Genomic DNA, 14,091 nt, shown 5'->3' with positions numbered 1-14,091 from the left:
GGGTGGATGTTTCCATGGCTGAAGGACTTGCAAATTGGATTGCCACCACTATGTCCTGCTTAGCTTGAGGATAGCTCACTGTACAACAACATAAAATAACACAGTAAGTTATCGCTTCCTAGACTCAAATGCTATCAATAGCAGGGAACAAAACTAACTCGATATAGTTTAATATATTACTTGTTCAAATATTATCAGAATTGATTCACACTAGAAATCTACAAAGTAGAGATCCTTTCTTTAATTCACTCAATTGTTTCCTAATACTCTTTCATAATATTAACCATTGCATGTGATGGAAGCATGTGTTGTGTATTCATGCATGTGTGTGCATGTGTGAGTGGGGGTGGGGGACTGAGATCAACACTTAATGCTATTCTCTACTCCTGTGACCTTACGCTCTGAACCAGACTCAGCTCCTTTCTGCCACACTGGTATTACAGATATATACCACTGCATCTGGCTTCTACATGGGTGCTAGAAATTCAGACTCAGCTCCTCATGACTGGGATGGGTGCTGGAGATCCAGACTCAGCTCCTCATGACTGGGATGGGTGCTAGAGAACCAGACTCAGCTCCTCATGACTGGGATGGGTGCTGGAGATCCAGACTCAGCTCCTCATGACTGTGATGGGGGCTGGAGATCCAGACTCAGCTCCTCATGACTGTGATGGAGGTTGGAGATCCAGACTCAGCTCCTCATGACTGGGATGGGTGATGGAGATCCAGACTCAGCTCCTTATAACTGTGATGGGTGATAGAGATCCAGACTCAGCTCCTCATAACTGTGATGGGTGATGGAGATCCAGACTCAGCTCCTCATGAATGAGATGGGTGCTGGAGATCCAGACTCAGCTACTCATGACTGTGATGGAGGTTGGAGATCCAGACTCAGCTCCTCATGACTGGGATGGGTGCTGGAGATCCAGACTCAGCTCCTCATAACTGTGATGGGTGATGGAGATCCAGACTCAGCTCCTCATCACTGGGATGGGTGCTGGAGATCCAGACTCAGCTCCTCATCACTGGGATGGGTGCTAGAAATCCAGACTCAGCTCCTCATGACTGGGATGGGTGCTGGAGATTCAGACTCAGCTCCTCATGACTATGGAGCAAGCATAAGGGCTCTGCCCACTCAGCCACGTCCCCAGACCCAATACTTATCACTCTCTAAAGCAATTCAAAGAAACAAAAGCCCAAATACATCTAATCAGGCAGCAAGGATGTATTTAATACCTCCATTTATAAAGCAACTACAGTGATCCCGGCAGTACTATGCCAGCAAAGTACCTGGACTTAATTCACAGTCATTTTCATGAGATAATTTATGCTTTTTTTTTTTTAATTAAACATTCCTTCTGGCTCTGCTCCTTACAGAAAAAGGCATGGGTTTCCTTTACCTCTGTGAGAGATCCACAAGGCACACCACCGTGCAACGCTTCATCCAAGGCGCACAGGGTAGTAGATAGGAATGCTGGTGAGAGATGTGCAGACCTTCGTGTCTTTAACTCATAAGCCTGTGTGGGAAAAGCATCATGTCTCTTTTATCTACTAAGCAATCAGAACCACAAACCAAATCTATAACCACAAGCCACCTTCTTTTCTGTAATTCATTTGAACACTATTTACCCAGTGCCCATGACTATGGGATTAGAACACTGGACAGCTACAATGTTAACAAGAGATGGAGATTTACAGACTACACCTGACCCAGACCTGGTTGTCTAGAGGGCTTCACTGAAGAGCCAGATATCTGTGCAAAACTCTGAATCCATTGTTAGAGAAGCCAAAGGAAGGCAGACATTCCTGCCACAGAGGCAAGGGTGTGCACAGAAAGAGCAAGATACGGGAAAGCAGCAGAAGCTAAGGGAAACTGCAAACAATGAATAATTAAACGCAGTTCACTCGGGATGGCTGAAAGGCAGACCATGACAGCAGTGTGGCCAGGAGCTCTAGGACAGAGTCAATATGATCATGTGATCATTTCAAACTTAGGGTGATTTGTGAAGCACAGCTTGAAAGAGGCTTGAGAGAGGTGAGAAAAGACCCCTAAAAGATATCCACACCAAATGCCTGGAGGCTGTGTGAAGAAGGGGTCTGCAGATGTGACTAACTTAAAGACCTTGGGATGAGGAGATAATCCTGGATTATTTGTGTGGATCACAAATGTTAACGAAAGTATACATCTAAGAGGCAAAGGCAGCTTCACTGGAGGTAAATGTGATGGGAAGATGGAGCAGAGAAGGGGAATGGCCACAAGCCAGGGAATTCCAACCTTCTTCAGCAACTGGAAGAGGCTAGGAAGGGACACTCCCCCAGAGACTCTGCAGAGGGTGCAGCTGTGCCTGAGCCAGACTGTGGGGCAACAACTTTCTCTCCTTCAGATGCACCCATTTGTGTTAAATACAACAAATTAGCACAATTTTGTTTTGTGTACGGGTGTCATGTCTTCATGTATGTATGTGTACCACAAGCATACCTGCTGACTGAAGAGGCCAGAAGAAGGCATTGGATCCCCTGGGACTGTAGGTATGGTGTGAGCCACCATTCTGGTGTTAGGAATTGAACCTGGGTCCTCTGGAAGAGCAACAGCCAGTGTCCTTAAGTGCTTTGTCATCTTCCCAACATTATAAATTATTATTTTGAGAAGATACAAAGGTTGGCTTAGAATAGCAGTTCTCAACTTGTGTTGAGAACATCCCCAAAAGACCATCAGAAAACACAGATATTTACATTATGATTCAAAACAGTAGCAAAATTACAGTTATGATGTAGTAATAAAGCTAATTGGGGAATCACCACAACATGGGAAACTATATTCAAGGGTTGCAGCATTAGGCAGGTTGAGAACCACTGGCTTAGAAGAATAGCTTAAAGACAGATAATACTGGAAAGTAGAGCACGTGTTAGGAAGCGCTTCCCACCATTCCAAAGGATAATAATGGTAACACAGGAAGCGTACCAGAAATGGAGATGACAACTGAGTACTCGGAGATACTACCTCCAGCTTCTCTCGCTGGCTGCTATTTGCAACTCTCCTCTTCACTGTGTTCCACTGGCACAGCCTAAGCTATTTGATGAACAAGCACCCTTCTCACAGAATCTCTGCATTTTCCACCCCAATGGCAGACATTCTCTTGCTCTACTCTACCTATCCCCAATGTGTTTGACTGCCTCCCCTATTCATCCTTCACATTTTAGCTAAAGCATTGCTCTCACAAGGGAGCTATTCTGACCCCCCAAAGTAAACAACACCCCTTATAGTTTAGTTACACGAACCGTTTGCATCTGCGGGGCACAGGCCTTGCTTACTGTATGCAGAAGCTCGTGGACACCTCTATAACTCAGGCCAGTCACTTTCATAAGTTCTAGTGGGGAGAGACTTAAAAAGTGCTAAACGGGGAAAAAAGAGTAAAGAAAAATAGTTTAACAAGCATGTGTAGCAAAGATATAAGTATTAAAAAGACATGTTCATCATGGGCTTTTTAAATTTAAAAGCAAAGCAAATATAAAACAGAAAACTTCCAGCTGTCACAGTTCGTCTCTAGGACGAAGTTAAACTTATTTATTGCAGATATATGTATGCCTCTTTTACATCCTACCATGGAGCTTCTACACGCTTCCATGGTCCTTAACTCAGAGACGTGAGGCACAGTCTTTTTTCTACTCTATTACACAGTCCAGATGGCATGTATCATTGTCTGGGAAGATGCCCAAGCAACATCACGAACAGCACCCCAGTCCAAGTTCTTATGAATGATGCACTTGAATTTAGGTCCAAATGTATGCCCAGGAAGAACAGCTCAAAAAGGATTTGAGACTGGGTGGTGGTGATGCACAGCACTACTCCCAGGACTCGGGAGGCAGAGGCAGGCAGATCTCTGAGTTCAAGGCCAGTCTACTTGCTCAGGTTGGTCCCACTCACTCCAGAAAAGGGAGTCAGATCTCATTACAGATGCCTGTGAGCCACCATGTGGTTGCTGGGATTTGAACTCAGGACCTGTGGAAGAGCAGTCGGTGCTCTTACCCACTGAGCCATCTCACCAGCCCAAAGTATTTGTTTTCTAGGCTAAAAGTTAACTCAAAGAAAATTATTTGACAACTGAGAGAATACTTCATATTCTTAAAACCAGTTAAGATATAAACATGATCACTAAATGTATTAACAGAAGAAACAAAAATATCAATTCCCCCAAAAATTATATGTTGTGAAAAAATATGTTTACTAAAGACAGAAATCCTAAAATAAAGCTTTAGTCCTATTTTCCCTCTTAAGAGAGACTTTTTTCATTTCTATACTTAAAGATGTAATGTGGAAAAAAAAGAAAGAAAAAGGAAAGGAAAGAAAGCAACTTTTGTTGTATACATTTATGAAGCCAAACCTAAAAATATACTGCTGGGCTAAGGGATATAACTCAATTACAGAGCACCTAAGCCTGGGGTTCAATCCTCAGAATTAGTAAATCATGATAATAATGCTGATTGTTAATCTCATATAGCTATGCTGTAATCTCAGTTAAGTCATATTGTCAAGTAATGATAAAAATAATTTTTAAGTGGATTAAACTTCTCAGGAACCCCCCAAAAGATGGAAGAGGTATTCTTCTTCCTTATGTTATGACCATTCTCAGCCTAAAATACAAATATTGGACTTCGGTAAATAAAATTCCAGCTGAAATGCAACCTAAACCACGTATGGAAAGCATCATTGTTTAACTCACTTTTATACAAATAAGCTTTTCCTTTCTGTCTGTGGAGGTGAGAAGTCGAGATTGGGAAGCTCCTTCAGATGATCTCTGTGGTCTGACCGCTGAGGCAAACCTGGGGGTCACGGTTTAGCTAGACTGGCTACCTGGCAAGTTCTTTTTTGTCTCTATGTCCCTGGAGCTGGGAGTGCAGGTGTACACTGCCAGGCCTGGCGTTTTAGGGCCGTGCTGGCATCTGAGCTCAAGTCCTCATGTTTACATGACAAGGACTTTACTGATGCCATCCTGTCCCCAGCATCGCCCTCCCTCCCCACCCCCACCCTACAACACTCAATCTTTATAACCCAAGTTTAACAATTATTAATTATAATTAAAATTAATTTGTACATAAAATTTAAATAAAAGTACATGACTGTTACCTGACAGTTCACAATCTGGTATCTGCTTAAACGGTCACACAGTTCTGGAGATAAACCCACTCGTCTTAGTTTCTTGCTGCTCATATTTCCAGGTCTCCCAAAGAATCTTGAAAGACATAAGAAAACAATAAAAACGATAGTGGACAGATTATACAAAACACCCTATAAAATAAAATGCTTCAAACATCTCTATATGCAAAACAAAACATGGAAAAAATGCTAATAAAAAAGTAAGAAAGACACAACCATGTATACAAAGGCAACCTCAAAAAAATACATGCCATGTAACCTTTTGCTATTACTTGACTTTAACAGTACTTCCCATTTACATAGTAGTCTAGTTTGCCTTTTGTCGCTGTGATAAAACACTGACCAAAAGCAAGTTGAGAAGAAAAGTTTTATTTGGCTTACAGATTATATTCCTTTGTCAAGGAGAGCCAAGGCAGGAACTGAAGGCAAGAACTTGAAGCAGAAATGGAAGCTGAGGGCACAAAGCATTGCTGCTTACTGCTTGCTTCCCCAGCTTGCTCACCAGGTACTCTGGCTCATAAGAAGGACCACTGACACTGAGCCAAGCCCTTTTCCATGAACTAGGAGTCAAGAAAATGTCCCCACAGATATGCACACAGGCCCATCTGATGGAGACAATCATCAGATTGTCAACTGAGATTCCCTCTTCTCCTGAGTGTCAAGTATCAAGTTGACTACCACGACTAGCCATCATTTATAACATCTTAAGACACTGAGTGACAAATTTTGTTTGGTTATGTAATCATCAAGATGCATTTCCAAGTGGCAACTCTATACTGAACAAGAATGAACAGACATCTGCTAAATATCAACCATGCTCCAAAACCTTATATTTAATATTCTTGACAGATTATAATAAAAGTAAAATGGTCTTTTTTACATATGAGAAAGCTAATGTGTAAATGTCAGTTATCCCACTGTTATCAGAAAATAAATAAATAAATAAATAAATAAATAAATAAATAAATAACTAGCTAGCAGATTTAGAGTTTCATTAGGCAGTTTGCCTCTGAGAGCTATCCTCTTACCCATTACTACTGTAGAATCACAAATCTCATTTCACCCTTGCTTTTTCTAAAGAGTCAGAACAAATTTCAATCAAATGTTATCAATATAATTCTTTATTATACTATCTGCTTACTGTCCCATATAGAATTAAATTCTGCTCTTCTTATAGCTTAGATAGCTAGTGAGACTCATTAAGTAGTTGTCTTCAGGGAGTTAGAACTGTTGTAATCTCTTTAATAATGCATGCAAAGAAGAGGCTGTGTATCTCATTGAAATGGCAAAATATCCTCCAGGAATAATAGGAACTATTATTCCATGGAATAAAGTAATAATCAATAACTATACACAAAAGAACAAAACTATATACAAGGATTAAGATTCCTATTACCAACACTATAACCTAAGTCTACTTAACACTTAAATATTTGAATTACATTAAATACCCCTCCTCTCTCTCTTCATTCCCCCATCTTCTACTCTCCTCTCTCCCCACAAAACCAAAATACATTCCCTTTATTTCTTTCAGTTGGAATTTTGTAAGGATGATGTTTCCTTAAGAGAAAATTTACCAACATTTATATGCTACTCTATTGCCTAGTGCTTCTCAGATAAGGTAGTTCCAGGCAATAACATCATATAACGAATAAGTTCAGACCCTCAAACAACAAAAACAAAAAACACCTACGACCTCAAATTACAAAGACCTTAGCAATAACCACTCTGATTTAACAGTACCACTCTCACCACTTGCCCTCGATTCTTCTTATGGCTTCAAGTTATTTCCCTACTCTCCTAAATGTAATATAAACTCTCCAAATATAATATTTTCCATTCATTTGTTTCTTTCACCAATATTTCTTAAGCACATGCTATGCTGAGCTTATGTCCTCCCTTTTGCATACTTAACAACTGAAGAATGAAGAGACATATATTCAAGTAACTACATCTGTGCAACAAGTATTGTAGTTGCTATGTACACGTGCTGCTGAGATAGACAGGGAGAAGTCACGAATTGGTCTGAAAAAATTAGGTTGTATGTCACAATCCTACTAGAAGTAGTTCCCTTAAAAGTCAGTTTCATTGCTTAAAATGCTTCATGGGACCATCATATGACAACTTCCAAACTTTTATGATCAGTCATTTTTTTTTTCAACTTGAAAAGGGCATCCCTTACTTAGCTCTCACTCAAATATAAGACTGCAAAGCACGACCAAATTTGTCTTCCTGGCAAAATTGTTCTCATGTGTAAAACAAGAGTGATTCTAATTTCTACTCTAGATCTGGTGCATAACACTCAAGGTAGGCATTCATTATAGACATGTGATTCTTCTAACAAGACCATCCACAACGTTAGGTTAGGTTACTCAAACACATATATTTCTCCACACAAACCCTTCGCCAATCAGTCACTTCCTCTCCAGTGCTATTTCCACACTTTGCACTTATTTCTTCCTTAATCTGATCTGTGCGTTATTACAGCACATGCTTTTCTTTCTTCCTGATGTGTGCATGAGCTCATACGAGAAAGAGGAGACAGCATCTCAGACTGAATTTCTGTTAGGAGCTCAATAAAAATAGTGAAGCAACAAAACCCAGCTATATTGTAGAAGCTGAGGGGTTAATTTATTTATTGGGCCATTATTATGCGCCAGACACTAGTTTTAAATGCTTCTGGTGTTTTTAATAAGCACACGAACTAGCCAAGGGACAGAGCCAGCATTCGAATCCAGAGATCTGACTCCAGATTCCGCGCTCTTAACACCACAAGTTTGACAGTCCCTAAACTTGCCCGGATCCCTAATTTGCCCAGAAGCAGAGGAAGAAGTATCAAGAGTTAGAAAACCTGACGCAAAACGTCCTAATGAAACAGGACACCTTACAAGCATCACTCGCCTTCCTAGAGGAAGTCGGAAGCCCCGGGACCCCGTCCGGGTTCCAGGGTCGAGCCCCGATACAGAGTACGTGCCCAACACACAGGACTCTCCGCGACCCCGGTATCGACAGCCACAGGCTCCAAGAGGGAGCACAAGATAATGAACACACCCTCTTCCCCACAACTGCCCCCCTCAGAAAACTCCAGTACCAGGTCAGCAGCGTGGAACTTTCAAAGTTTTCCCCCACCCTCACACAATTACCCGCGAAAAGTGCGAGCAGCAACATCTGGGGCTCTGGTTGGTTGGTACTCTGGCGACTTATCCAATCAGAAGCAGGAAAAGCTTGGGTTAGCCCCGCTGAATTTTGGGAATTGTAGTTCAGTCTCGAAGCTTAAAAGAATTAAATTTCTCCTTTGTAGTGATTGTTTAAATCAAGGAGCTGAACCTTTCAAAGCGAATGTGAAGCAAGGAAAACCTTGACTGGAAATTCTTTTCCTCAGTGAATCGTATTTTAAAGTTATTTGCTGGGCCAGAGAAGGTTCTTTTGGGGGGCTGAGAGGTTGGAGAAAGGGTGGGTAATCCGCCCTATTCCCATTTGGGGTTGAGAGTTTTGTGTTTCCTTTGCACTTTTTAAAGCACTTTGATGGTGAAAATGTCCGGGAAATACTAACTAAAGCGTCTCAAACTAAAATATACATTGAAAAAGCACTGAGTTTAGTTGAAAAAATAAAGTCAAGTAGGTTTAGTATTTAAAGCAGCTGCGTTAAGAAAAACTAATAAACTTAAGAACTGACTTGATTACGTGATTTGTGGAAAGCCTTTGCTCACTCTTTGTTTTCGTTTGCAACTCCTTTGTACCGACCTCAGTCTTCTGATGGATATATAATTATATATGATATATACACGATAGAACTAGATAGAATAATGATGGAGGAAGATCCAGAACTCCTGTGGCTAACCTATCATCTATCACTGGTTGGCACGGAGAAAATGTTGACATCAAAAAAAAAAAAAAAAAAAAAAAGACAGTGGCGGGTCCGGAACGTGGAACACAGATATTCCTGGCCCCAGCTTCCCCGAAATGAATAACTGAGGGTGTCGCGAGGAGGAGCAATCATAATAAGGGAGGGTCCTCAGCCCTCTAGCTAGCGCACCTAACTCTTCCTAAGCTTCCCTGTAGCAATCAGGTGGTATCACGTGACTCAAACAAACCGGGCACTTGATTTGCATCTTGCTTCTCCTGAGCCAATAAGAGTGCCGCTCTCTTTCGTCATCACCACCCCTTCCACCACTCTTCGCAATGGGACTTGTCACCTGACCGGGATCAAACATGGCTGCTCTGGACGGGAAAATGCGTTCGACTCCCGGAGCAGGTGAGTGTAAGGCGCAGGGAAGATTGCGAGGGTGCTGTCCACGACCCCGCTAGGGGGAGCATCCCTGTCCCCCAGCTCCCCGGCTCCACAGTTCAGTCCCAGATTGATCTCCTGATCTTTAGCCGCTGTCTTAACAGAAAGCTGTAACCAAGGGAGTTTTCATCCTTACCAAGGCTTCCACCAACCTAGAGATTTATAGTCTGACTGACAAAATGTTCAGGAGGGAATGCGGAAGTAAATGTATATGTCTGCGCCCCAGGCTAATACAAATATTAAGATTATTATGTGTGAGGTCTGCGCTAGGAGATGGGATCCACCCCTTAGAGAAAGAGATAGTAAAAAAAAAAAGAGAGAGAGAGAGAGAGAGAGAGAGAGAGATAGTAACAGGTCAAATTAAACCCAAAACAATCATTAGAAAAGTAAGTTTTGGCTTTTCCTTTCGAGCCAGTAGCTGGTGGTTCATCTAAAGTTTCGTTTCTTCTCAGCTCCTGTGAAACTCGTGTTTCTAGGGGGTACTCCACGGGTGAGAAAATTGAGAATGTATTTCGCGTAACGCCTCTGTTTTCTATCTACCTGCACTCTGTGCTGGGAAAATGAGTTACCCATTTGGGAAAGAGGAAACCGCTACAGAGGAGCAGCTTTTTGAATTTTTCTGTGAGTGCCTGCGGAGGGGAGACTGGGAGTTGGCACAAGCATGTGTACCTCAACTACACAGGGGACAAGGGGAGATCCCCCAAAAGGTGGAGGACATACTACAGGCGCTGGTGCAGTGTCCCATTCTGCTAAGGTAAGCGATCCCCGCTCTCTAAGAGAGGAAGATGTTTGTACTCTAGTCTTTATGCCCCCCAGTCAGCTACTGTCTTAAAAAGTTAGAAGACGGGGAGCACATTTCAATATTCTGATCTTTTATCTGTGTAATGTATTTTAGATCTAATGTACTCCAATGGCCATGAATTACTCTCTGCAGCTGAGTTTCAGCCTGACTACCAAAAGGATCCTGAATATCATTTCTTGTTTGTTATCCGTAAAAGATGGCTTACCTGTATTTTGTCTCCAAAAGACAAACCCTGTTCATTCCTCTTGCTTATAAGACTGATGATGGTGTTGCTCTGACAAAGAATTGAAAATGCATTGACTTAAAATGTTTTATTGTGAAATAATCGTGGACCCACAAAAAGCTGAAATAGAATAGAGTTGGCATAAGCCTTTTCCAGCTTCTCCAGTTGTGACATCTCATTCCAGCTGTATGCACTGAAGCAGCAAAACCAGGAAAGAACATTACTGTTAACTACATTTTAAAAAAAATGGATTTGATTTTCACCATTTTTAAATCTGTATTGGCTTTTTTAGTTGTAATTCTATGCAGTTTTATCCATTCAGGGATTGATATAAGCCCACTGTAATAAAGATACAGAAGTTCTGCATATTACACATGAATCTTCTCACTCCTTGCTACTGTACTGTATGTTTATGCTATGACCCCTTCCTGCCTCATGAGAACCCCAGTTCACCATCCTAGATCTTAAATTAAGTTCTTTTAATTTAAGGTGTATACTACTGCCCAAACTACTGACTTAAAGTAAGGCTTATGAGTTCCTATACTATATAGTTATAAGTGAATCACTACGAACTCCTTTTATTCTTTTATATTTGATTCATTTTCTGTGTTCAAAGTACACTTAAGAGCTAAGTATGGTAATTTAACCCATGCATCTCAACTGAGGCAGGAGTAATGCCATGAGTTCAGGGCCAGCCTAGACTACAGTGTGAAATCCTATCTCAAAACAGTGAAAGACTCTGTGTGTGTTTCAGATAACATTCATTACTGTGATTTTCTCTGTAGGAATATACTTAAAAATAAAACTAAGTCAGACCGGGCAGTGGTGGCTCATACCTTTAATCCCAGCACTTGGGAGGCAAAGGCAGGCGGATTTCTGAGTTCTAGGCCAGCTTGGTCTACAAAGTGAGTTCCAGGACAGCCAGGGCTATACAGAAAAACCCTGTCTTGAAAAAAGCAAAAAAAAAAACAAAAAAACAAAAACAAACAAACAAAAAAAAACTAAGTCAGGTATGGAGAGGCTATGTCTGCAGCTCCAGATGCTCTGGAAGCTGAAACAGAAGAAGATTGCCTGAGCCCAGGAATTCCAGACCAGCCAGCATAGCAACACTGCAGCTGCAGAGCTAAGATACGGTTAGAGAAGGTGCAGGCATTAATGCAGGCTGGAAGTTATGTGGCTCTGTTTTGTTGAACTCTTCCTTACAACTGAGAATCTCTCACTAGGACTTACCTGTTCAGATCTAAAGTGGACTGACTGGAAACTGAACAATAAATCATGAATCACAAAGGGAGAAGGGTGGGCTAAAACTCCTATTTCACTAAATCAATCTTTCTTTCTTTGTTTTTAGATGTGGGCCAGACATCAACCCTCAAAGATTAGCCTGGCTCTGGCTTCTCGTATTAGAAAAATGGCTGGCCCCAGAAAAGGTACGTGGGTTTACATTTACATCTTTCCCTGAGGCCAGGACTCAAAAGAACTAGAAGGAGCTCAGAGGTCTTCCTTCTCTCTGTTACTTCCTTTATTTGGTGGCTAGTTGTTGTCTTTCTCAGTGTAGACGGTGGAAATTATTTGCTCATTAATTTGCCCTGGTGGCTTGGTGTATAAATATCATTAGGAGTGATGCTATTTTGTTAAATATCTCTAGGAGTCCTGCTCGTGAAGAGAACTTTGTGGGGCTCTGTGACTGTGCCAAGATGGTGGGGCATGGTGGTACAGGCCTGCAGTCCCAGCTACTCAAGAAGCTGACAAAGAAAATCACTTTGCCTGGGAAGCATAATGAGACTGTGTCTCAAAAAAAGTGTGTGTGCGTGTGTGTGTACATGTGTGTATAAACAAGGAACATTTGACTCAAGAAAAATGACTCTGGCCAGGCATGGTGGCACATGCCTTTAATCCCAGCACTCAAGGATTTCTGAGTTCGAGGCCAGTCTGGTCTACAAAGAGAGTTCCAGGACAGCCAGAGCTGTCTCAAAAAACCAAAAAAAAAAAAAAAAAAAAAAAAAAAAAAAAAAAAAAAGAAAAGAAAAGAAAAGAAAAGAAAAGAAAAATGACTCTGGGAAAGCCAGACATGAAACCAAGATCTTATCGCCCTCTACCCCTGTCCACTTCCTATTTCATAATTATTTTAGCCCATATGGACTTCAAAGTAAGAAATTCAATTTTTGCTGGGTGGTAGTAGTATACATCTTTAATCCCAGCACTTAGAAAGCAGAGACAGGAGGATATCTATGTTTTCAAGGTCAGCCTGGTATACAAAGAAGGTTACAGGACAGCCAAGGCTACACAGAGATACCTTGTCTCAAAAAAATAAAAATCAATTTTTAAATGTTTACCATTTTGCCTAATTTTTCTTGTATTTATTGCTTTCACACCAGAATTAATTTTATATTTATGTTTTGCACAATTATCCCTCCCACAACTGTCCAAAAACACCAGAAGTTCTTGTTTTAAATGTAACTTTTCTGTTGTGATGTTGTTGTTATTGTTGTTTTTGAGACGGGGGTTCTCTGTGTAGCNCTGGCTGTCCTGAAACTTACTCTGTAGACCAGGCTGGCCTTGAACTCACAGAGATCCACCTGCCTCTGCCTTCTGAGCCCCAGGATCAAAGGTGTGCACCACCACTGCCCAGCCTAAATGTATCTTTTAGACAGAGTTTTAGGAGGTTGTCTAGCAAAGAGAAATTACAGAAAGACTAGCAGAAACAACAAGAGAAGCAAAATTGTGAAACAATGAAACCGAGGATAAGTAAGAGTCAGAACTGAAGAGGGGAAAAGAGAACAAAAATGAAGTAAAGTAGAAGAGAAGATGCCATAGCATCTTCAAAGGGAGAGGGAGAGCGAGGCTTTGTTACTGAGTGAGGAGCTTCCCATTACAAACATGAAGTCTGTTGCACTGACTGACCTTTCCCCTCTGGGGAAGAGGTCTGCTTGCTTACTGGTGGCCTCGCAGCTTGCTTATTCTCAGGAAGCTTGCTCAACACCATCAGGTGCTGGATTTCACATGTCGGGCTCCTCAGCCTAGCCTGGGAATGGTTCTGGTTTTGGCCAATATCAGATAGATTATCTAGTTCTTAAAGCTCCAGGGTTCCGCTTCTTAAAACCGCTACAGGAGTAGTTTTGTTGTTTGGAGAATTATAAACTTTTGTAAGGACCAAGTCTCCGGGTGCATTTTGGAATGCCACAGAACCTGTTGTGGCTTCATGCTCTAGAAACTTGAAGCAGCTTAGTGTTCCAAGCGCCTACCACCTGCCAAGAGCTGCCTTTTAATTATTAGTTGAACCATTGGTGCTGGTTTTATCCGTTTATTCACTTTTATCTTCTGTTTCTTTTATCTTGCTGTGGTTTAGGCCTACAAGTATAACCATGTGTCTAAAGGTTTAGCTACAGCAATGTGTGCTGATAAACTGATGCTAAAAGTGGGGAAACTAGAAATAACCCTCATGTCCGTAGTTCACAGGATTGGTTATTAAGCAGAAGCCTATCTATATATAATAAATACACTATACCACTGTTCAAAATTATATAGTAAATGGATTTTCAGTGTCATTAGTAATACTCCTTTGTTGGGGATTCTTTTATTTGTTATAGTTTATTTTTTTGTAATTTTTTTTCTTTTTTTTTTTT

At 41.3% G+C, this 14,091-nt stretch overlaps 2 protein-coding genes across 2 annotated transcripts in view; one reads left to right on the top strand and one right to left on the bottom strand.

The window, feature by feature from the left end:
- Positions 1 to 8,343, bottom strand: part of Rad51b (RAD51 paralog B) — a 528,672-nt gene extending 520,329 nt beyond the window's left edge. The window contains exons 1-4 of the mRNA XM_021202264.1: positions 8,299 to 8,343; positions 5,126 to 5,231; positions 3,280 to 3,393; positions 1,401 to 1,517 (exon numbers count right to left, since the gene is read on the bottom strand). Coding sequence (XP_021057923.1) covers positions 1,401 to 1,517; positions 3,280 to 3,393; positions 5,126 to 5,209 — 315 coding nt within the window. The 5' untranslated portion in view covers positions 5,210 to 5,231; positions 8,299 to 8,343. The remainder of the gene's footprint in view (positions 1 to 1,400; positions 1,518 to 3,279; positions 3,394 to 5,125; positions 5,232 to 8,298) is intronic.
- Positions 8,344 to 9,355: 1,012 nt separating this feature from the next.
- Positions 9,356 to 14,091, top strand: part of Zfyve26 (zinc finger FYVE-type containing 26) — a 69,447-nt gene continuing 64,711 nt past the window's right edge. Inside the window, 3 exon segments of the mRNA XM_021201422.2 lie at positions 9,356 to 9,410; positions 9,896 to 10,197; positions 11,817 to 11,895. Of these exon segments, the coding sequence (XP_021057081.1) occupies positions 10,004 to 10,197; positions 11,817 to 11,895 (273 nt within the window). The 5' untranslated portion in view covers positions 9,356 to 9,410; positions 9,896 to 10,003.

Source organism: Mus pahari, chromosome 7, assembly GCF_900095145.1.
Source record: "Mus pahari chromosome 7, PAHARI_EIJ_v1.1, whole genome shotgun sequence".
Taxonomy (NCBI): Eukaryota; Metazoa; Chordata; class Mammalia; order Rodentia; family Muridae; genus Mus; species Mus pahari.
Note: the sequence above shows the minus strand (reverse complement) of the source record. Positions and strands in the feature narration are given on the sequence as shown.